The following is a 24,665-nucleotide window of genomic DNA, read 5'->3' as shown; positions in this document are numbered from 1 at the left end:
CAAAAAACAAAGTCTTTCATCCTTCAAAAGACTAATTAAGATAATCACATAAAATATATAAGTAAATATATGTCTATACATATATAAGATATTTTTTAATTAACTCCAAGGATAGAATGAAGATATTACAAGGATATCAAGAATCCACGAATTCCAGAATCCAAGAATCAAGAATTCCATTCAAAATTAGAATAATTTGTGCTAAAATAAATGACCAATATCAGGCTGAGGAAAAAAGTAGGGCTTTTGCCTTGCATGTGACTGATCTGGGTTCTATTCATGGCATTCTATATGGTACTCCAAGCACTGCCAGGAGTGACCCCAGTGCAATACCTGGAGTTTACCCTGGGCATCACTCTGTGTGACCCCTCCCCCCCAAAAAAACACCAATAAACAAATTACCAACATCTGTGACAATGTGGAATTTTGGAGCAGTCGCCCATGACTTGTTTCCCATTTATTTCTTATTCTAGAAGTTAGTCATTTGGTTTCTTAAAAACTTTTTTTATGTGTATCCTCATATAAAGTGCAGAAAGAAAAATTCCATTCAATGAAATTTCCATTAGCTAGAAGTGACTAATGATTTACTACACTCATGGGAAAAACAAGCCAAAGGATGCATGTGAGGAACAGAGAATTGTTTTTGCTTTCTGCATCATCAGTTCAGAACTCTTCCTGCTCTTGCAGAACTCTTCCTGCTCTTCCTGCTGCAGCAGGTGTTTTATGGAAGTGCTCCCTTGCACTGCGTATCCTGGACTGAACAACCTACTCAGGACACCTTGGAGTGGAAAATCAATTCACTTTCAGGACCAGAAATATGGAAAGGAGAGCACAACCAGCCACTCAATTAAAACTGAATTTCAAGTGAACCGACAAGAGGCTGAATGATTTTTGTCTGCCTCCATCAGTGGCTGGAAAACAGAACAAGGATGAAGAGAAGCAGCAAAATCCTCCATGATACATGCAGCGATCATATTTGCTTGCCTAACCAAATAATGGGGGTTTGCAATGGTTCCCATAAAGCCCTCAAGGTGCATGAACCTCACTAGAACCTTCCTAGCCCGGAATCCTAGCCAGAAGCCTAGCTTCGACCCCGGGAGCAAGGAAAGGCTAGGATCCTACTCTCGCCAAGCCTTCTGGAGAGACTAAATACACTGCTAGAGAATTGCAATGCCGAGCTTTGCCACGTCCATTCCGAGAAGGGAGTCTAAGCCAAAATAGTCATTCATTGCTTTTCCCGCGCTACAACAGCAATTCTGCTCAGACAAGCAGGTCCTGATAGTTATGAAATAAAGTAGCATCGTGTCGGGGCACTTCTTTCAGATCACCATGCCAATCTCAAGACAACATCACTTATTTTGAGGGAACGATTCTTTCTGTCATCGTAAGTCTTCGAATTGCCCGTGAGACGGCTGAATAATTCGCTTTGACGACTCGGTACTACAGTGTACCTTCTAGTACCTTTAGCGGGGAGCATGGCTCGGGCATCATCTCAGAGTCTGGGGCGTGCTACGGTCCAAGCCCCGCCCCTTATTCTATAACTCGACGCATGCGCATTTTCAGCCGGCTCTCAGAACGCCGAAACGGGTGTTCCGACCGGCGGCGGCGCTTCCTGGAGCCTGCGCAATCCCCGACGCATGCGCGAACCTGGCCGGCTCGAGACGCGCCCCCGTCCGACTTCCGGCGCGCGGCACTTCCGGGAACCTCTGCGCGTGCGCGGTCCGTGTCGACTCGCTGCTCGCCCGGTGGATGCCACAGTTGGTGCTCCGGAGTCGCCATGGGCAAAGTGAACGCCGCCAAGCTGCGCTACCTGAGCCGAGATGACTTTCGAGTCTTGACGGCGGTAAGGAGATCGCACGCGGCCTCCTTGGGGGGGGGGGGGGCGGACAAATCAGGCGGGCCGAAGCCTTGGGGGTACGCGCTTGCATGTCCGCGGCATGTCGCTGCTGGCCTTCCTGTCGGCCCAGGGTTTGTGCCCTTGGGGATCCGTGGCCCGCGGCTGCAGGTGGGCAGCTTCGAGGCCCAGCTCAGCCTGCGTGGGATGGTGAGACTGCGAACTGGAGAAAGAGCACGCGAATTGGGGGGCACACTTTCTTGCACAGGTCGGCCAGGTTTTCATCCCCCAACACCACATACGGTTCCCTAAGATGTGAAGGAGTGATCTCTGGCCATCGCCCCCCCACACACACACAAACAGCTAAACAAAAAGTGAGACTGAGAGTCACAACACACAAAATGAGACAGGTTCACACAACAACACACAAAATGAGACTGAGGGTCACAACACACAAAATGAAACAGGTTCACACAAATTGAGACTGAGCTTCACACAACACACAAAATGAGGCAGAGGTTCACACAACACACGAAATGAGACTGAGGGTCACACAACACACACACAAAATGAGGCTGAGGGTCACAACACACAAAATGAGACTGAGGGTCACACAACACAAACACAAAATGAGACTGAGGGTCCCACAACACACACACACAAAATGAGGCTGAGGGTCACACAACACACACGGGTGTGGCTAAACAAAAAATGAGTGAGGGTTAGGGTCGGAGAGCCAGTACTACGTACGGGTAAGGCCTTTGCTTGGAATGTGACTAACCCCAGTTCAGATGCCCCACACTACATGTGCTGTGCGCACCCACCCCTCTACATACACACACAGACACACATCAGGAGCCCTCAGCACCGCTGGATGTGGACCTTACACACACACACACACACACACACACACACACACACACACACACACTAGGAGCCCTCAGAACTGCTGGATGTAACCTGAAGGCAAAACACAAGTTGGATGTGACCTTACATACACACACTCACTCAGTTACTCACTAGGAGCACACACACTAGGAGCCCTCAGCACTACTGGATGTGACCTTAAAGCAGTGCTTCTCAAATAGTGGGGGGCGCGTTTGACCTTAGCAAGCACTGTCATAACAAGCTAAGCCTCGTGTTTATGTCTCTGGATGTCTCTGGAGCTGAGAGTTGCTGTGTCCTTCAAACCCCGCTTCGAAAAGCTATGCATTGCAAAACGTGCTCCTTGTGGCCATTCATCCAGACATCACCTCTGAGTAAAAAATCAGCCCAGATTATTTTATATAATTTTGTTTTGCAGGTTAAAGTTTGTTGTTTTCTTTTTAATAAAGATGCTATTAACAGTTGTGCGGCGGGGGCGCGAAAAATGTTTTCTTCTTCCTAGGGGGGTGTGATGGAAAATAATTGAGAAGCACTGCCTTAAAGCTGGATGTGACCACTCACTCACTCACTCACTCACTAGGAGCCCTCAACACTGCTGAATGTGACCTTAAAGCAAAATGCAAGCTAGTCTGAGGAAAGTAATACTTGAGGATTGTACTGTCAAAAGCAAGGCAAGGATACCCTTGGAAAGACCCTTTCACTTCTAAGGGTGTCTTGAGAACTTACTCTGCAGAGCTGTCATCTTATGTGACAATGCCTCCCCTCCTCTCCCTTGGCTGCTCCCTCAGCCCCCAGGGCCTTGGACTGAAATAAGAGCATGGGTGCTAAGGCTGAAAAGGCCTGAGTTGCAGAGAAGTCTTACCTTCGGAGATTTAGCGCCCCTGGTTCTTTGTTGAAGCCTACCTAAGGAATGGTTGTTTAGAGATTTTACATCTCTTCTCTGGCCTCTTCTGATTCCTGATGCTCAGAACTGAGACTGTACATGGAAACTTTCTCAGATTCTTGCTTGCCCTCAGCCCTTTTTGCACTTCTGTGTCTCACACTTAATAGTCACATCCACTTCACAGACTTTTCTTCTACCAAATGTCTAAAGTTATATGAAGAGAGAGTAGTAATTATGTTTCATAATTATAATTGACAGAAACAGAATTGTCAGAGAAGTTTGAAGAAGTTTATTTCTTGACAGTTTGAGTCTGTAGAGTTATTGTGTATTGTAATTACATAGTAGTACATAGATGCACATAGACTGTTATTATATGATGATTCTTTTCATTTCAGGTTGAAATGGGCATGAAGAACCATGAAATAGTTCCCTGTAGTTTGATTGCTTCTATAGCCAGTCTTAAACATGGCGGCTGCAATAAAGTTTTAAGAGAATTAGTGAAACATAAACTCATAGCTTGGGAACGTACCAAAAGTAAGTATTTGAGCCACGACCACCATTTGTGCTTTGTGTTTTTTTTTTTTTTTAAATGTAACCCAGAGCATGTATTTCAGGTGCAGGCAGTAGAATTTGAAGAAAGCACTCAGTTGACATAATGTACTTGGGGTGCATTATTTTGGCCATAGCAAATCTAAGAGGGACGAGCTCTCCACCTTTAGGTGGAGATAGAGGCTCAGCAAAATCCATCACACACAAGTTTATGGGATAGGGTACCAGTGTTACTGCAGCCATCTTTGTGAAATAGAAGCTGACACAGGATTTTCTAGGCATAACTTCTCAAACAAGCCATACTAAATCCATACTATTCATTAGATAAGGAAATAATCAATAGGAAAACAAAATGAAAAATTTATGTGTGATTTAAGAGTTTCTCAGCTGTACGAATGTGTAGTGTACCTGAGACCCACCCATTTCTGGGAGGGGTCTTGGGAACTGAATAGTAGGTGTAACCTTACCTGCAAAACCCTCCCATTCCTGGGAGGGGTCTTGGAAAAGATAGATAAGGCTGGGACCGAGGGAATTCGGCCAAAAGGGCCGTTTCCTTTGGCCCTGAAGATGGCTGAAGTGAGTTAAGACGCAGGGCTAGCCAAGAATGGCTGAATGCTTAAAAGGTTATGAGTAGGCCACACACATGTGGTGGATAGGGCATGAATAAAGTTAATGCTTCCTGACGCCTGCCTGTGAGTGAGTGATTTCGCGTTTCACCTGGGCCTGGAACTCGCCGGTTCATGGGGTTGCTGAGCCACGTGGCCTGGGATGGCAAAAAGAAATACTTCACCATCCACCGCCATCCAGCCCCATCGTTAATTATTTCATGCTACACGAATGCATTTCAGTTTCTGTTTCTTGTTATATAGACTCACTCTGTGGGAGAACAATGATAAGACGAAATGCTACTTTTACTATTCATGTAGAAGTCCTTCACCTGAGCTGAACTGATGGGACTTGGTGATACACTATGACTGAAGTCTGATCTTTTTCCTTTCACCTCTGTAGCTGTCCAGGGCTATCGGCTGACAAATGCAGGCTACGATTACCTGGCTTTGAAAACTCTCTGCGCTAGACAGGTTGTTGAATCTGTGGGAAACCAAATTGGTGTTGGCAAAGAATCTGGTAAGTGCTAATGATGTTATTTTCTTCATTTTATATGTCTTGTTATAAGAAAATTTATCTCTTAGTGTATCTTTTTTTTGTTTTGTTTTATGTTGTTTTTGGGTCACACCCAGCAGCACTCGGGGGTTACTCCTGGCTCTATGCTCAGAAATCGCTCTGGCTGGCTCGGGGGACCATATGGGATGTCAGGATTCAAACCACCGTCCTTCTGCATGCACGGCAAACACCTTACCTCCATGCCATCTCTCTGGCCCCTTAATGTAACCTTTTTATCCAAGTAAACAAAATTGAAATGTTGGTCGGAGCAGTACAAATTGCCAAATTATCCATAGTTTACTAAATTGTTGCTTTTTCTAAGACTATCATGAAAATTCAGTTAGTTACCAAAATTAAACAGAGGCAAATAATAGTCTAGTCTTTTATTTTATAGCTGATAAATTGAACTTTTTTTTCTTTTATTTTTTTGGGTTTTTTTTCTTTTTTTTATTGATAAATTGAACTTTTGAACAGTTAAAGTATATAATGAAAAAGTAGAAGACAGTGAATATATAAAACCCATGTTTCTATGTCAGAGTAGTATAGAAGGCAAAATTACTTTTGTTTGAAAGTTAGAAAAAAAATTCAAAAACATCAGAAAGTATTTATTTTTATTTATTTTTATTTTTATTTTTTTTTTGTGGTTTTGGGGTCACACCCGGCAGTGCTCCGGGGTTATTCCTGGCTCCAGGCTCAGAAATTGCTCCTGGCAGGCTCAGGGGACCATATGGGACGCCGGGATTCGAACCGATGACCTCCTGCATGAAAGGCAAACGCCTTACCTCCATGTTGTCTCTCCGGCCCTAATTTTTTATTTTTTAATTATGAGAACAAAGATGCAAAGAAAGAGGACAAGGTAAAGTTACAGTGGAAGACAATCACCCATAAACTGAATTCTCAGAAGTCCCCTTGCTGATACCTTAATTTTGAACTTTCAGTCAAAGAACATTAAGAAAAATAAAACTGAACCCATGTATGATTACTTTGTCCCTCAAGTCCCCAGATTGTAGTACATTAGAATATTTCTTAGCATTACACAAAGCAATCTTAAGCCATAAAACTTATGTAACTCCTTAAACATTGAAGACATAGTATTTTTTTTAAGGATTAGAGTCAAAGGAGCACAGTAAAAACGGTGTTAGAGTGGCAATTATTGTTTGCATTGGCCCATCAAAATATGAGGGACATGGAAAGGAAAAGCCTTGGCCTAAATACAAAGGAGACCCTACCCCTGAAGTTTCCTGGCATAAGACCAACTCTAGGCTCCAGGCAAACTAGTTTGTCCAATCCAAGTCATTGTCTGTGGTGCCAATACATTTTATTTTTCACACAGTCTCTGTTGTTGTTGTCACGGTTTCTGTATTAAAGATCCTGGAATCTGCATATCCTACATTGAAGTCAGGATGGTGTGAAGCATCCTCTACTTTCACCTCACAATTAAAGGGCAATGCAGAGAGCATTGTCCTGTAAGCAGGTCGTTGTTGTTGTCAAGTCTTCTTAGTGTTAAGGGAAGTCTCTTTTTTTTTTTTTTTTTTTGATTTTTGGGCCACACCCGGTGGTGCTCAGGGGTTACTCCTGGCTGTCTGCTCAGAAATAGCTCCTGGCAGGAACGGGGGACCATATGGGACACCTGGATTCAAACCAACCACCTTTGGTCCTGGATCGGCTGCTTGCAAGGCAAACGCCACTGTGCTATCTCTCCAGGCCCAAGGGAAGTCTCTTTTGAGCAGGTGGATGTTTACAGCAGCAGTAGGGTCTTTCCTGGTAGAGGATTGCTTCCAGGTGATGTTATAAACATCCTTGGATGTTTTGTAGATAGCTTCCCTGGTTCAGGGGTGAATGGAGAATGTCCATTCTTCTGAGGCCTGTGCCAGGTCATCATGTCAATGTTCAGGGTGTAAGATCCCATTGCACTACAAGATTTGTGTGTTCCTATCTTTATTAATAAGAACTTATTTGTATGTATAGTATTTTCCCATTTTAATGTGCCTATGCAAACAAGGAACAATGCTATGTGGCGTTATCGGAGCATATGGGGGCCGCAAGAACAAGTCCAACCATCCCCATGACATGGTTCAGACATAAGCATTAAACTGAGGGACTCTTTCACCAAAATTCCTTATTGAACAGCTCACAAAGAGAAGAAAAGATAAAAAGTGGGGAAAATCGTCACTGGATAAGAGAATATTTAGTAAGAGTTATAGCTGTCAAAGAAAATACACATAAAATATTCAAAAGATATACGTGTCTATTTTATGTCTTTTGAAATAGTTGGGGGTTGTTAAATCCAGTGTTCCACTTTAGTCTGTGATTAGGGCTGTGTAGTACTGAAGTTAAAAAAGGTAAATGTGAAGACATTCTTGCAATAATAAATTTCAGACACAAAAGAGAAAAGAGCTGGAAGTTCCAGCTCACCTCAGGAAGCTCACCACAAAGAGTGATGAGTTTATTTAGAGAAATAACTACATTTTGAACTGTCCTAATATTGAGAATGTATGAGGGAAATGTAGAGCCTGTTTAGGGTACAGGCGGGGGTTGGGTGGGGAGGAGGGAGATTTGGGACTTGGGTGATGGGAATGTTGCACTGGTGATGGGTGGTGTTCCTTTTATGACTGAAACCCAAACACAATCATGTATGTAATCAAGGTGTTTAAATTAAAAAAAAAAAAAAAAAAACCTCATGATCCTGGCACTGTAGCATCCCTATAGCATCCTTTCAATTTCTACTTAAGACTTCTATCATCTGTTAAGTATTACAAGTCTTCATAGTGCCATTAAAAAATAAATAAAATGGAGGCTGGAGGGAAAAAAAAAAAGTAAATGTGGGGTACTTATGGTTGAGGGTGAGAGAGTTAAAGAGTAAAAATGAGCTTTGTAGGGGTGTGCGAGAGGGTAGAATACAAAATGGACATTCTGCATATACAAAACATAACTTAAGGATAGGGAATACTATTAACATATACTGTGCGCCCCCCCTCCCACGCGGTTTTGAACATGTAGACTGATAAGAAATTGCCAGTGACTAACTTAGTGCAACCGAGCAAATCTGAGCACACCTCATATTTTCTGGCCGCCTGGGAAGGCCTGGAGGCCAGGGGCAGAAGAGGGGACAGCTGGGGACCTATCAAGGCTCCCGAGCACTCCCAAGATAGGGATAAGGCTTTAGACCGACCTGGGGTCTCCCCAAACCCCATGCTGGCTAGAGCTAGCCTCCAGATCAAGAAAGGATTCGGTAGAGAACCGGAAGCCAGGATCTGCCCACCCTCCTCCCTGTGCTCTTCCCACCCTAGTGCTGGGAGAAGGGTGGGGAAAGCTCCTGTGCCCCTTCAGGAGGGACCACCTGATACCCACCCAGAAAAATATTTTCTATGTGGGTAATACATAGAAATAAAGAGCCAGAAACTACTTTCCTCATCATGTCCTATTATACATTGCTTCATTGCCTTTTTTTTTTTTTTTTTTTTGGTTTTTGGGCCATACCTGGTGATGCTCAGGGGTTACTTCTGTCTATGTGCTCAGAAATCACTCCTGGCTTGGGGACCATATGGGACGCTGGGGGATCAAACTGTGGTTCATCCTAGGTTAGCACGTGCAGTACAAATACCCTACAGCTTGTGCCACTGCTCCAACCCCACACATGGCTTTTTATCTTCCACAGTTAAAAGATTTGCTAGGGGCCGGAGCGGTGGCTCAGCGGTAGGGCATTGCACACGGCTGACCTAGAACCTGTGGCCCAAAAACCAAAAAAAAAATTTTTTTTTGTCTAAAAATGAAGTGAAAACACAATTTAAAGAATTACTAGGATTCAGACCTCAAGAAAGATTGCTGTGGTTCTTCCTACGATTTGTGTTTTTTCTGTATGTATTCATATTCAGATGGTGGTATACAGTCAGCCACACAAGCGTGCTAAGTACAGTTTTGTATGCATGTGTGAGGTGAATGCATCTCTTAAAATGTGCCTCCATTTCTCTGATTTTTTTTCACTCGGAACAAATCACTTTTTACAGATTTCACTACATATAACATGGCCAGTGTTACAGAATTAAATAGTCATGCAATAAAGTGTAAATCTTACTATTCCACCAAATCTGACTCTATTTTTGTTTTTGATTTTATTGTTTTGTTTGTTTTTGGACCACACCCGGTGATGTTTAGGGTTTACTCCTGGCTATACGCTAAGAAATCGCTCCTGGTTTGGGGGCATTCTGGGATGCTGGGATGGTCCATCCTCGGGTCAGCCACGAGCAAGGCAAATGCCCTACTGCTGCGCCATCGTTCTGGCCTCTCGTTCTTGTTTTGACTTTCCCTTCTAGAAGTTCCCTATGTAAATACCAGTACATAATGCACTGAGGATCTGTGTATTTGGTATGTACATTCACATCTTTTTAATCCCAGGTAAAGAAAGGCAAGCTGTGCTTTATGATCTGCGCCTGGTTTTTCTGTTCACTACCCATAGCATTTTTTATTCCACATACCTCACTATAATTTTATATCAATATACATGACTTTTAATAGTTCAAATTATTGCGTTTGATAGAAGCCCTGTGATTGAGTTTACCTCTGTCAGTTGCTCAACCAGTAAGATACTTTTCTGTTACTCTGTCACTGTGAAGATGTGATGCGAATACCTTTCATGATGTCCCTGATGATGTAACTACCTTATCAAAATCTCTGCAGATTTGCACATAAATTTTTGATGTATTTTTAGAAGTTAGATTATTAGAGTAAAAGTTATGAACATTTAAAATTCTTAGTACATTTCCCTCCGAAGTTAGCACCAATCTATATTTCAAATAGTGTGTAAAGAGATGGCTGCTACTTTTTTTTTTTAATTGAAACTTATTTATAAAGATGTGAGAGGAAAGAAGTACAAATTCAAGGGAGAATATAGGCGTATCCAGAGTGGAAATAGGCAAGCAAAGACAGATAAGCAAGTTGAGATACATTTTCAAGGGAAAGCATGGGCTTGAATAGCATCAAAAGACGGCTTCTTGCTAGAAATGTGTTGACTAAATGTCTCATGAATAATTAGGGCATTATATACCATTATTACAAATACTGTAATAAATTATTTTAATGTTAGAATAATTATGGAAGAACTGCCTCATTCTGATTAGCCTAGGGTTACATTCCAACAACTATTTATGGAAACAAGACTTGAACTTCAAGGGCTGAAGCTATATAGTACAGTGTGTAGGGCATTTAGCTTGCTCCCTGCCAATCTGGGCTCGGTCCCCAAAACCCATCACAAGTGACTCCTGAGTGCAGAGCCAGGAGTAACTCCTGAGCACCACCAGGTCTGGGCCCAAAAAGAAAAGATGAACTTAGTGTTGTTTTAAAAAAGATTAGATCAGTTTGCTTACTTTTTGGACTCCAAGAATCAATGAGAAGTTTTTCCATGGAATTGACTGGAGCTAGAGATAGTTTAAGGACTAAGGCATTGCATCCCACCTAGCCACACGACTGGCAGTCCTGGGGTTACTTATGTGCCAGAGCCAGAAACTGTTCTTGAGCACAGTCAGGTATGTCTCCAAGTTAACTGAATTGAATTGATTAGGAAGCAACAATGAATTATTACAATAATACTTATTATTTGTAATATTAATTATGATTGTGATGATTTGATTTGCCATTGATACATGTCCTCTTATCATTTCAAACCATAATTAAAGAATTTTACAGGATGGAAATTTCCCAGTTACTAGAATAAAAATTAATGCAAATAGATTTATTTAGAAATTTCTGCTGATTAGAATGAAATACTAACCCTTTTTAAATCTTGACTTTAGATATTTACATTATTGCCAATGAAAAAGGAGAACAGTTTGCACTGAAACTTCACAGACTGGGAAGAACCTCATTTCGAAACCTGAAAAACAAGCGTGATTATCATAAACACAGGCATAATGTGTCTTGGCTCTATTTATCTCGTCTCTCTGCCATGAAAGAATTTGCCTATATGAAGGTATTTTTAAAATTATTTTGCAATTTGCAGCCCAATAGCACTTGTAAGTGAATGTCTATAATGACAGGGATAGTCTGTCAGTTGCCCCAAGTTTTCCTGTCCTGATCCTTAAACCTTAGAAACTTCTAACCCCTTGATTTATTTTTCTGGTGATTTCCTCTGTGGAAGATATTTTAGATTGTTCAGATGTGTGAAGATAAAATAGAGTAAGCTGAATAGTTCATAAGCTACTGCCTTGCAGATGTGTGAATGTATGTCTGTCAAATATATATAACTATATGTTCTCTAATGAAAACCCCGGGTAACTGAGCAGTAAGCACCTTCTGTGGGGCAGGTCTCAGATAAATTAGCTGGTATTTATCTTTCACATAAGATAAGACGCCAGTTTGTAACTTTATAGGTAAAAATAATAAATAGCCTTTCACCATTTCATCATCAAAATTAATTTACTGAATATCTCATAATAGCAGTTTAGATCTGATCCACAATATTTAAACACTAAAAAGCATTTAATAAAGATACTCTATTTAAAGTATCTTTATTCTCTTCAAAAACGTTTGTTTTAGCATATCTTCACTAAAATTTCTTTATTTTGGGTTTTGTTTGTTTTGGAGCCACACCCAGCTGGGTTCAGGATTAATTCCTGGCTCTTCACTCAGGGATTACTCCTGGAGACCTCCAGAGTGACCACATGGGATACCAGAGATAAACCTTAAGTTAGCCAACTACAGAGTAAATGCCTTACCCTCTTACTACAATTCTGGCTTTTGAATTTTTTAAAATTGCTGTGGTTTATGACCATTTCTTAGAAATTTGTTTGGTATCTCTCAAGTATATATTCAATATTAAGTGGACAGTTTGGCAGGAGTTATAACGTGTTCTTGGAATATTTTAGAAAGTTCAAGAATAGAACCTGAGTTTATTTAATATGTTCCTCAGATATATTGAATTCTAAAGAAAGAAGAAATGAAATTAACTGGGACAGGGACTTGGCCTTAATGGCAATACTCAAAATCAGATGGGGGGGGTTGGTGATTTTGTTTTGTTTTGTTTTGGCGTTTGGTGTTTGGACCACACCTGGTGATGCTCAGGGGTTACTCCTGGCTATGCGCTCAGAAATCACTCCTGGCTTAGGGGACCATATGGGATACCAGGGATAGAACCAGGTCCATCCTGGGTCAGCCATGTGCAAGGCAAACACCCTACTGCTGTGCTATCACTCCGGCCCTAGATATGTTCTTGAGCTGCCAAGACATATTCAAATCAGTTTGCTTAGGAGGTAAAAATTTAAAGCTAAGCAAACACAATTCTTTGGAAAGAAGTTTGGTTACTATCCAAAGGAAGTAGGAACTAGAGTAGATGGCCTTTTAAAACTCAATACTGTAGGAGCCAGAGAGATGATGTAGAGCAGGTAAGGAGATTGCTTGCATTATGTGCAATCGATTGGAATTTAATCCCTCTATGGTCCCCCAAACCACATTAGGAATAAGCCTGAGTACTGCCGGGTATGGCCCAAAATAACAAAAATAGATTCACCTTTTAATCAATAGAAATATATTGGGATTAACTTTGTGCCTTCTGCTGCATTGAGTACACAGCTAGGTGAATCTCAAAAGAACAGCTAGTGCAATCTGTCAGTTTAGTTTAGAGTACAGTTTAGAGTTAGAAAGTGAACACAACTTGGGGCCGGGCGGTGGCGCTCGAGGTAAGGTGCCTGCCTTACCTGCGCTAGCCTAGGAGACGGACCGCGGTTCGATCCCCCGGCGTCCCATATGGTCCCCCAAGCCAGGAGCGACTTCTGAGCGCATAGCCAGGAGTAATCCCTGAGCGTCACCGGGTGTGGCCCAAAAACCAAAAAAAAAAAAAAAAAGAAAGTGAACACAACTTAAAGCATAAAGAACAGCTTTAAAATCAGATGTATTGAGTTTGGAGTTTTGACTAATTTGGTGTTGGCTCACAGAGTAGTCAGTTTGGAGTGGCAAGCCTTGTACGACTGCTGGAGACAGACACAAATGAAAAACACTGCATTGCAGACAAAGAGCACCATTTGAGGTATTTTGGGGCCACACCTGGTGAAACGCAGGGGTTACTCCTGGCTATGTGCTCAGAAATTGCTCCTGGCTCGGGACCATATTGGATACTGGGGAATTGAATGGTGGTTGACATCCTAGGTTAGCCACTTGCAAGACAAATGCCCTACCGCTGCACCACTACCCCGGCCCTGAAATTGAGATATTTAAATAATAAACTATAAAAATGTATAAGATTCTAGATAGGAAAAGATGAATTTATGAATGATCTGGTGTCACTTTTTTTTTGGGGGGGGGGGTTTGGGCCACACCCGGCGGTGCTCAGGGGTTACTCCTGGCTGTCTGCTCAGAAATAGCTCCTGGCAGGCACGGGGGACCATATGGGACACCGGGATTTGAACCAACCACCTTAGGTCCTGGATCGGCTGCTTGCAAGGCAAACGCCGCTGTGCTATTTCTCCGGGCCCCTGGTGTCACATTTGACTCCGATTATTAGTGTATATTGGTAAATAATAGACTAATAGTACATCCTGTGGTCTTTTAAAAGGATACTGTTAATAAGTCAAAATGCCTACTCTACTCAAATTTTATATTTCTAGTATGCCAGAAGACAAACTATAGGTGCTAGAGAGATAGCACAATGGTAGGACACTTGCCTTCCATATGGTCGACCCACATTCAATCTCTAGCACCATATATAGTCTCTGAGCTCAGAGTCAAGAGTCAGCTTTGAGCACAACCCTTGTGTGGGCCCAAAACCAAATAACAAAAACATTCAGAAACTGTAACTTATTTTTCCATTTGAATTTTTTAAGCACACTCCAATAAGTGGCAGAAATTTAGAAAGATATAAAAGGAAATACCCTTGGGGCTGGAGAGATAGCATGGAGATAGGTCATTTGCCTTGTAAGCAGAAGGCCATTGGTTCAAATCCTGGCATTTCCTATGGTCCCCCGAGCCTGCCAGGAGCGATTTCTGAGCATAGAGCCAGGAGTAATCCCTGAGCGCTGCTGGGTGTGACCCAAAAAACAAAAAAAAGAAAAAAGAATAAAAATAAATAAATAAAAGGAAATACCCTGGGACTTGAAGTCAAGGACTTCTTCACACTAGTGTTTATGATCCTAACAGTGTAACATAAGTAGTGAGTATTCAGTTAAGTGAGTGTTTGGTGAGAAAGACAATTCTGTAAGCTGATATAAATTTTTGTTTTTATGTACTGCTCATTCTGGGCTAAGAATAAGTGTCATAGGAATATTATGTGATGCTGTGAGATTTGTGAAGTTCTCTGTTTTTCCAGTTTTTAGCAGGTACATTGACTTTTGTTTCCTAAAAATGTATGACTTCTGTATCAGTTTTACCTGTTTTCCTATGTTTTAGGCATTACATGAGAGGGATTTTCCAGTTCCAAAGCCAATTGATTATAACCGCCATGCTGTGGTCATGGAACTCCTAAATGGCTACCCTCTGTAAGTATTAATTCATAAAACCATGAATTTTGAATTTCTGTGAAATATTCAGTAAATTCTTACTAATCAATGTGTGCTGAGCACTTAGGCTGCTGAACTTTAGGCTCAGCAGTACGTAAAACAAAGCATCTGTCCTTTGACTTACATTCTGGGAGCAAATTAAGGAACTATCCAACATGCTAAGTAAATGTTGTGGATAAAACTTAAGCAGGCTGCTCCAGCCAGCACCAGCTCTTTCCCCACCACCACATATGGCCCCCCACTGAGCACTGCTGATTATTTGTAAATGTGAAGCCAGAAAAAGCTCCTGAGATTGGCTGAAGGAGAAGACAGATGAAAGAGATACGAAGTTCCAGAGTAGCTATGGAAGGCTGATTCTTTGCATAGAAAATTGATTGGTAAGGTTATTTTTTGTACAGAATCCTGAAAGGAGGGAGGGAGAGAGTGAAGGACAAGATCCAAGTTGTTTTGATCCAAATAACTAATTAGTTAAAAGAGAGGAAGTTAGAGTGGGAGCAATAGCACAGCAATAGGGTATTTGCCTTGCACCTGGCAGACCTGGGACAGACCCGAGTTTGATTCCAGGCATCTCATATGCTCCCCTGAGCCAGGCAGAGCGATTTCTGAGCACAGAGCGTCGCCACATGTGGCCCAAAAACAAAAAAGAGAAAGAGGAAGTTGTGTGAGATGGAAAGAGTTGTTAAAAGGTAGACACAGATTCAATTGGAACATGGTCATAAGTTGGAGCTGTGAGGAGATCTGAGAGAAGTCAAGATTGAGTCAGTGGACATACGTGTTTAAAAAAACATGAAATTGACGTCACCAAGCATAAGTCAATGAGACAAAAGACCCTAGGATTGATATTTGAGTAGCTTGAAAATCTGGAATTCTGGACAACATGAAAGACTAACAGAAGAGATTACAGAGGAATAGTATAAAGTCCAGAGCGATAGTACAGCAGGTAAGGCACATGACTTGTATGAAACAGACCTGGGTTGGTTCCTCACATCCCAAGCATAGCAAGGAATAATTTCTGCCTGCAGAGCTAAGAGTAACCCCTAAGCATTGTCAGGTATTTTTATACACACACACATGCACGTGCACATGAGTCATGAGTGCAGAAAGGGGATAGCTTGAAATTTTGGTTATGTACTTTGTAGCAGTCATTCAAGTGTTTGAAAGAAGGGCTTACTGACAGATCAAATATGATAAAGACAGAATTGATCATTGATTGGACAGCATTGAAACCTTCGATAGTAATGAGAAAGCTATTTATTTCATTACAGCAAGGTAGATGAATGCCCGTTTTGAAGGACTTCATTAGAGTAGGAAAGAGGAAAACTAAAAAAAGCACATAATACCAGTAAAAGGAAAACTTTAAAAAAAGCTGTCAATACCAGTAAAAGGAAAGGTGGTATATTAATGGGAATAGAGAGTCATCTACATACATATCTATATTTCTGGAGCCAGGGGCACTCTGGTGGAAAGTATAGTGGAACCTTATGTACACGAACCCACAGCATTAACAGTATTGTAAGTCAAGAACCATAATAAAATAAGAATAAATACTTGCAGATGTCAGATACATCACGTTGAAGATCCTGCATCAGTATATGATGAAGCTATGGAACTAATTGTCAAACTTGCAAATCATGGACTGATTCATGGAGACTTCAATGAATTCAATCTCATTTTGAATGAAGATGACCATATCACCATGATTGATTTTCCACAGATGGTCTCAACATCTCATCCCAATGCTGAATGGTATGTGTGCTGAAAAGTTTGCATTCCACCTAGCTCTCATTCAGTGAAGCTCTTCTTGAGACTTCCTTTAGAAAATATCTATACCTTATTCAGAAGTATGATACATTATTATAAAATAAAATTAATTATGTTTACAACAAACATTGCTAGAACTTTTTACCCAACTCTTCAGAAGATGACTAATCAGTCGATTTTTAGTAAGAGAAAGGAACATTTCTGAAATAAACATTTCATATCTGTTTAAAAATTAGAGACAAGTGCCAGAACTATAGCACAGCAGGTAAGGCATTTGCCTTGCATGTGGCTGACCCCGGTTCAATCCCTGGTATCCCATATGGTACCCTAAACCTGCCCATAGCGATTTCAGAGCACAGGGCCAGGAGTTGTGACCCAAAAACAATCAGTCAATCAAATAAATAAAATTAGAGACAAGAAACATATCAGAACTGCTAAAATTAGAGACAAGATTGTGATGTTTCTAGGTTTGGGCTCCATTATCTACTGGAACATAATGTGATGTGACTTGAAATAGGTTATAAGTTCTGGGAAAACCTTGAGTTGTCTAATCTTAGGATCTGTATACATGTAAGAGCTGATATTTGTGGTTAATTCCTTCGATGATAGTTTTTCAAAAGTTGAGCAATATCCTTTTCTCTTTAATTATTAGAAGTATCTTAAGGATTTCTGCCAAGGCTATTGGACAAAAATGAGCCACTGAAACACTTCTTGCTTTCACAGGTATTTTGACAGAGATGTTAAGTGCATTAGAGATTTCTTCATGAAGCGCTTCAGCTATGAAAGTGAGATTTACCCGACTTTCAGTGATATCAGGTATGTACTCTGCATTGCTTCAGATGCTTGAACTCTGCTTAAGGGCCTGATTTATTTGGATCTAAGGGTTAATGCTTCCATTTGAAATTCGCTCCAAATAGTGACTACTGACATCGTAATTGCTGAGAGAGGTGTCATTTCTATATAGGGCATGTAAATGTAATAACTAACATATATACCCACTTTTATTTCATTAAGGCAGTTTTCTGATTTGGGAATAGAAGCATACCCAGTTTCTAAATTTAAAAACTTATGTCCATTGTTGCATACTTTGTGCACATTCTTTGTAAGAAATCCAATCGTGGGGCCGGAGAGATAGCATGGAGGTAAAGTGTTTACCTTGCATGCAGAAGGTCGGTGGTTCGAATCCCGGCATCCCATATGGTCACTTGAGCCTGCGAGGAGCAACTTATGAGCATAGAGCCTGGATTAACCCCTGAGCGTGGCAGGGTGTGACCCCTCTCCCCAAAAAAAAGAAATCCAATTCGAGTTTTTTAGAGTTTTTATTTTTCCTTATTCAAAACATCAAAAACTATCAAAAATATCAAAAACTATCTTTGAGCATGTAATTATATGTACATGTATACAAATTTCCAGTGTGTGTATTGGGCATGGGGGTTCTTATTTTATATACTTAGTTAAAATTATCTTATAGACTAGCGTGATAGTACAGCAAATAGATAAAGCACTCGCCTTACAAGTAGCAGGCCCAGATTTGATCCCCAGGGTCCCATAGGTCCCTCAAACACTGCCCCAAAATTCCCAAGTGCAGAGCCTTAAGTTATCCCTAAGCATTGCCAGATGTGACAAAAAAATTATCTCCCTTGGGGGTAGTTTACGTTTTTGTTGATTTGTTTTATTATTGAACCATGTGAGATGCACAATTACAAAGTTGTTCATAATTGAATTTAAGGCATACAGTGTTCAAGTACCCATCCCTTCACTAATGCACACGTATTTTCTTAATTTCAAAGATCTTGTTAGTCTCCTTTGAGAAAATTAGTTACATGAATAGCAACTGAGGCTTTGGGCACCTTTTTAGTGCTAGTTGTTGATTCTTACTGGCATATTTAATGATACTGTACTTTTGTTTTTCTACACTTAGGTAACTTAAGTATTAAGATTTAGGCAGTAAAAGCTCTGAAAATGATAGGCTGTGAATTCTCAGTTGTAGTGTGACTGCCCTGTAGGATGGACTGTCCTCTTGCTGAATCTGACCATCTGTTCTAGGAGGGAGGACTCTCTAGACATCGAGGTTTCCGCCAGTGGCTATACAAAGGAGATGCAGGAAGATGACAGGCTACTGCACCCTGCAGGCCCGGGTGAGGAGCTTGATGAAACAGAGCAAGGATCTGACTGTTCACTCTCAGAGGGAGACATGTCTGGAGCGGAAGACGAAAGGAAGCACCACTTTGCTGCTGCCTCAGTTGGCTGTGGGTATGGGTCACCAGGTGGCCAAGACCTCCTGAAGGAAGAGGAGAACTCGGCTGCACACACTTTCAGGATGACCGAGTTCAGTCAAGCTTTAGAGGAAATGAAAGAGCAGGTGGTGGAAAGTAATTTTCTGGCTGAGTTTCCTGAAGAGGAACAGACAAGCAACACTGATGCTTGGCAACTTGGCCAGATGGGCCATGGCGAGAAGCCTGCAGACTCTGGGGAGTGTGAGGACGAGTGCCCTCGTCTCATTGACCTGCAGGCACCCCTGGAAGCTCGGCTGTACAGGTATGCACTCGGTTATACACCTGTTTCTATGTGCACTTGCTCGGAGACCAGGCTCTCCAGTTCTGCGTGCAGTGTGGTTCCCCTGTCTCCTCCAACATATGACAGCTATCTTCTGCACCCAGCTGGGTAAAGCAGGAAAAACACTTTCTACTGCACACTACACTTTGCATAGCCAACTGATGAAATTTTGAGAACTTTTGTTTCAGATATAGTCTGGTAACTTACAAGGAATGAATATAGATTTCTTGACAAACTATCAGGCTTTAGATGGGAGAATTGTTAGAACAAAGAATGAATAGAGGTTTCTTGATAAGTTGATCAGGTTTTAGATGAGTGAGTTCAAATATGTCTGTAATTTTGCATATAATGATAGACTGGCAAACATCAGTGTATTCACCATAAAACATCTGCTAATAGTGAATTTTCTGATAGTTTGAACCCTCTTATTTGTCCACATAATTAGAAATATTTTTCTCATAAATATTAAAGCCCACCCAGCTTAAATTACCATTAGATCTAAAATTTAATTATTGAGATTTATGATCTCTTATCTAAAACCAACTTACATAGTTTTGCTTATTTCATAATAGTACAACAAAGTTAGATCAGTAGTACATTTTAAAATATATTACTCAGTTCTTATTGCTTAGATGACAAGTCTATAGCTCTCTATATAGTTTTATTGGATAGCAAGCAAGCCATGACAATTTTGGTATTTAGTAACTCTGAATCTTTGTTCTTGGAGCTACTGCCACTCAATTAACATGTGAAATTTAAACCAAGGATGCTGGTGGCTGTGGCTCTTGAATAATAGAAGATCTACACTGGTGAAATAATCTTTGGAACACAATAATTTCTGGGCAAGCCTTGTCAGATGTTGATCAAAACTTATATTACCCAGAATAAGAACTTAAAATAATAGGTGTTGCTGAAGAACAATGACTTGGGGTTTAATAGTGTCTGAGCCTTTCCCCAGTTGCAATTTACTTTGCCTTCACAGAGCAGAAGCTCTAGCCAATGCTGTCTGTTTCCAGAAGATATATCGTGGGTGAAAATGTCCAACGGGATCCCACAAATTTGGATTAAGAGAGCTATAAAGCTCATTGTCAGAAGTAGAGAGGATTAGCGGAAACGGCTTGATTGAGAAGAAATAATAAATTTTAATGTCAAATTTTTCTGCTGTTGGGGCCAGAGAGATAGCATGGAGATAGGGCATTTGCCTTGCATGCAGAAGGACAGTGATTCAAATCCGGACATCCCATATGGTCCCACATGCCTGCCAGGAGCGATTTCTGAGTAACCCCTGAGTGCTGCCGGTGTGACCCAAAAACAAACAACAACAACAAATTTTATGCTGTTGAATTTCATGTTGCCAGTGACTATCAAAAAGCCTCGAAAAAAGTTGATGTCTTAAGGTTGAAGTGTGTATTTCCTGTCCAGCGATTTTGAATGTAATAATTTTGTGTCATTCTAGTCATTCTGTCTTCCTATCATATTAAGCGTACTTATTATGAACACTAGATAGATTGTAATTTTGGTTTTCGCATTGTAGAGATGAAGAAGAAACAGAAAATATTTACCAAATCCGAACAAGAACTCTGAGTGTCACTTCTGCAGGCAGCGTTTTAAGTTGTTCAACCATTCCTCCGGTAAATACTTACCCCACATTTCTCTTCAGACTCTTCTGTGGACTCATTGTGCAAAGGCATGGTGAGAATTATGTGATACACGAGAGAAACACTAACTTCACGTGATAGCAGTATACAATTAATTACAGCAAGGATAAATTCAGTAATAAAGGGCATAGAATTCACTTTTAGCTGCAGATATCCAGGGCTTTTAGGGAAAAGGAGACTTTAGGGATTGTATCAAAAAAGATGTAGATTGTCCTATAGGCTAGATTAGGCTTTCCTCAGCTGGGACCAACCATTCCCAGAAGCACCCAGGATATTCCAGGGTTGTTGCAGGTGAAAATCACATTAGTGGGATCATGGCATGAGAATTAGGTAGCTGGTGGTCCAGGGAGTACAAGGAAGTCCTCCCTGGTCATGGTGAGTGTACAGTGTGGGCATGACCTCATGTAGGGTCACAAAACTTAATGTGGAGATGGCACAAAATTAGCAACAGAAGACAGCAATCTCTTACAAATCCAGCTGTGTAATGAATTGATGTTTCTGGTGACACTTGCCCACATTGCAATTATCAGACTAAAAGGAGTGGGAAGGTTCTCCAGGTGCAGTCCTAGAGAAGTGCTTTTCACCACAGGTAGGGCACCCTGCAATGGGGCAACACTGGAATAATTCATGGGTATGGTTGGGGTGGGGAGCATTCTCTGTTCACTTAAAGTAGCTTTGAGGGAAATGCTGAGTGATCTCCCCCCATCCCCCCAAAACTCGGTAGGACCAGAAAAGACCACTTCTGAGAGGCCATCTGCCATCTGTCTCCTCTCCTCTCTTCCCCTCCCCTCCCCTTCCCTCCCCTCTCCTCCCCTCCTCTCTTCTCTTTTTTTTCTTCACACTCAGAATCACCTCACTAAAGAAGTATAAAGTTGCCAGTACCATTAACTCAATATTGTCAGGAGCCGGAGAAATTGTACAGTGGTTAGGGCTTTTGCCTTACACACCTCCAACCCTTATATGGTCCTCAGGTCTGCCAAGAGTGATCCCTGAATAAAATCAGGGGTAAACTACTACCAAGTGTGGCCCAAAAACGAAGCCAAAGATTCAGTTTTGTTTGCTTAACTATAAAGCAGCCCAAAGTCTCCTTTAACCTATTCCAAGTCTCCAAGTTGCAGGTTTCACGTGAAATCAATCTAAGAAACTGTTAGCACATTAATTCTACCTCTTAGATTAATTAAATTACATTAATTTACCTCTTAGGTCTATATTCTATGAACAAAAACTACTACTTCACACCTAGCATAGTGAGAACATACTAACCAGACTCTTGCTTCAACCTGTGTGGTGTCTGCCTTTTTTGTTCTAGAAGAAAAATTAGTGATGTAAGGTTAGAAATAATATCTAACACTGAAGCCAAAAATTAATTTGAACAGAATATTCACATTTTTTGTTTTGGAAGTCATATCTTGGCAGCCAAGTCTTCAGCTATGATAAGTTTATGACCCTTCATTGAAGAAAAGCATTCTGTGTATCCACAAAACTATGAGCTTTTCTCTCTAGGAATAAACTATTCTTGGATTATTCCTTCATCTTAATTTAGAGGTATTTGGAGTATATTGAATCAATGTGGAGTATTTTCAAACATAATTTTCTACTTCAAAGCAATGCCCACTACAAAGCAAGAGAAGTCTTTTTTAAATTTTTGAAATAAGGGGCTTGAGGAGGCTTTATGTTTTGGGTATTTTTTTGTTTGGTTGTTTTGGGTGGGTGAGTGGCTTTTGCTTGTTAACGTTTTATTCATTTGGATTTTTTTAAATGGATTTGGTTTGCTTGCAATTTTTCTGATGCACACTAGGTGGCACTATGGTTGTTTTCGTCAAAAATTATGACTTCATAATAGAATTTAATTCCTCCTACTTTATAGCTAGGAGTTTAAATTTTCATTCTGTTGCTGGTTTGTATAGTGCTGAAATATTTGGAATTTTTCAATTAATTATATTAGTAGAACTTGAAAAGTAACCATAATTCATATCTTTTTTTGTTTGGTTGGTTGGTTTTGGTTTTTGAGCCACCCCTCACAGTGCTCAGGGTTTTTCCTGGCTCTTCTGCACTCAGGGGTCATTCCTAGCAGTACTGGGGGCCATATGGGATGCTAGGGATCGAACCTGGGTCAGCCATGTGCAAGGCAAACAGCCTACCCACTGTACTGTCATGCCGGCCCCCAGTACAAATTTTTTTTATTGATTGTATACTCTATCAAAATGGCCAATTCTTGGTGTCAGAGAGATAGTACAGCACATAAGGCACTTGCCATGCATATTGCAGCACCTGGATTTGATCCCTGCCATCCCATATGGTCCTCTGAGCACTGTCAGAGTTATTCCTGAGTGCAGAAACAGGAATAATACCTGAGCATTGTTGGGTGTGGCCAAAAAAAAAAAAAAAAAGTGGGCTGAAGTCTGTTCTCAGTGATGTTTACTCATGAAATCTTTCCAGGAACTGGTGAAACAGAAGGTGAAACGCCAGTTGACCAAACAGCAAAAATCAGCTGCCAGGCGTCGATTACAGAAAGGAGAAGCAAATGTATTTACCAAACAGCGGAGAGAAAACATGCAAAATATAAAATCAAGCTTAGAAGCAGCCAGCTTTTGGGGAGAATAATATGTTTAATATCTTGACTGTTTGTATTTTTTCAAAAAGTTACTATGATCCCCCTTTAATAAACTTATCTACAAATCTGACTAATGTCTTCTAAGGAATAAATATAAATATGCTAAAGCGGGCCGGGCGGTGGCGCTAAAGGTAAGGTGCCTGCCTTGCCAGTGCTAGCCTTGGATGGACCGCGGTTCAATCCCCTGGTGTCCCATATGGTCCCCCAAGCCAGGAGCAACTTCTGAGCACATAGCCAGGAGTAACCCCTGAGCGTTACCAGGTGTGGCCCAAAAACCAAAAAAAAAAATATATACTAAAGCAGTACAATTTTCAAATAATTTCGGTGACTGGTAAATCTACTGAAAATATAGTTTGTTTGGTTTATGGGGGAGGGGTTTGGGGCCACACCCAGTGTCGCTCCAGGCTCTGCACTCAGAAAAACACTCCTGGCTTGGGGGGACCATATGGGGATGCCTGGAATCGAACCCAGGTCTATCTTGGGTCTGCCACATGCAAGGCAAACACCCTATTGCTGCACTATCTCTCCGGCCCCTGAAAACATAGTTCTTAAAGTAATTTTTATAATGCCAGATTGATAGTATAGTGGGTAGTGTTTGCTTTACACCCAGCCGACCTGGATTTGATCCCCAGCATCCTATTTGGTCTTTCTGAGCACAATCAAAACCCTGAATACTCAGATGTGGTCCCAAAACAAAATAAAAAATTTTATAAGGAGCATTTTTTCTTTTTATGTTTTTTGTTTTTTCAATCTTTCTCCAAAATAAGTAGGCTATTTATTTGATTTCAAGTCCCAGCCATTTCTACTCTAGCGGTTATAATATAGGCAGGTCATATTTCTCCTGTCCTGCCTCACTTTTCTTGTTATTAAAATTGGACTTTTATGTGCTTTCTAGGGTTTTTTTTAAGTGTATATGACGAGCCTGCACAGCACTCACGTGTATCCTATAAAAACTCAGTAATGTGCTCTCTAAGATTCTGGAAACTTAATGAGAGTTAGCCCACTGAAAAGATCCACTGCCATCTTTTGTTTTTTAGTCTCTAGCAATAAAGAAAAAATAATTGCATAATTTTATTTACTGCTACTTAATATTGGAAGTAGAATCATAAGAACAGAAACTTGAGGTAGCCTCATCATGATTTTGTTACTTTGGGGTACAATAGTCAGCTGTGCTTAGGGTTTAGGAGACCATATGTGGTACTAAGGATTAAACCTGGGTTGGGTATGTGCAAGTTAAGCACCTTATTGTACCATCTCCCCAGGGCCCATTATGATTTTTTTG

At 41.0% G+C, this 24,665-nt stretch overlaps 1 protein-coding gene across 1 annotated transcript; it reads left to right on the top strand.

The window, feature by feature from the left end:
* Window positions 1-1,710: 1,710 nt before the first annotated feature.
* RIOK2 (RIO kinase 2) lies at window positions 1,711-23,457 on the top strand. The gene is made up of 10 exons (XM_049769133.1): window positions 1,711-1,843; window positions 3,998-4,136; window positions 5,160-5,276; window positions 11,102-11,277; window positions 14,685-14,773; window positions 16,349-16,540; window positions 17,279-17,371; window positions 18,602-19,093; window positions 20,646-20,742; window positions 23,209-23,457. Exons 1-10 carry the CDS (start codon window positions 1,778-1,780, stop codon window positions 23,371-23,373), a joined length of 1,626 nt encoding a protein of 541 aa, XP_049625090.1. The 5' UTR covers window positions 1,711-1,777; the 3' UTR covers window positions 23,374-23,457.
* Window positions 23,458-24,665: the final 1,208 nt, after the last annotated feature.

This window comes from Suncus etruscus, chromosome 2 (assembly GCF_024139225.1).
Source record: "Suncus etruscus isolate mSunEtr1 chromosome 2, mSunEtr1.pri.cur, whole genome shotgun sequence".
Lineage (NCBI taxonomy): Eukaryota > Metazoa > Chordata > Mammalia > Eulipotyphla > Soricidae > Suncus > Suncus etruscus.
This window is presented reverse-complemented; position numbering and strand designations above follow the sequence as displayed.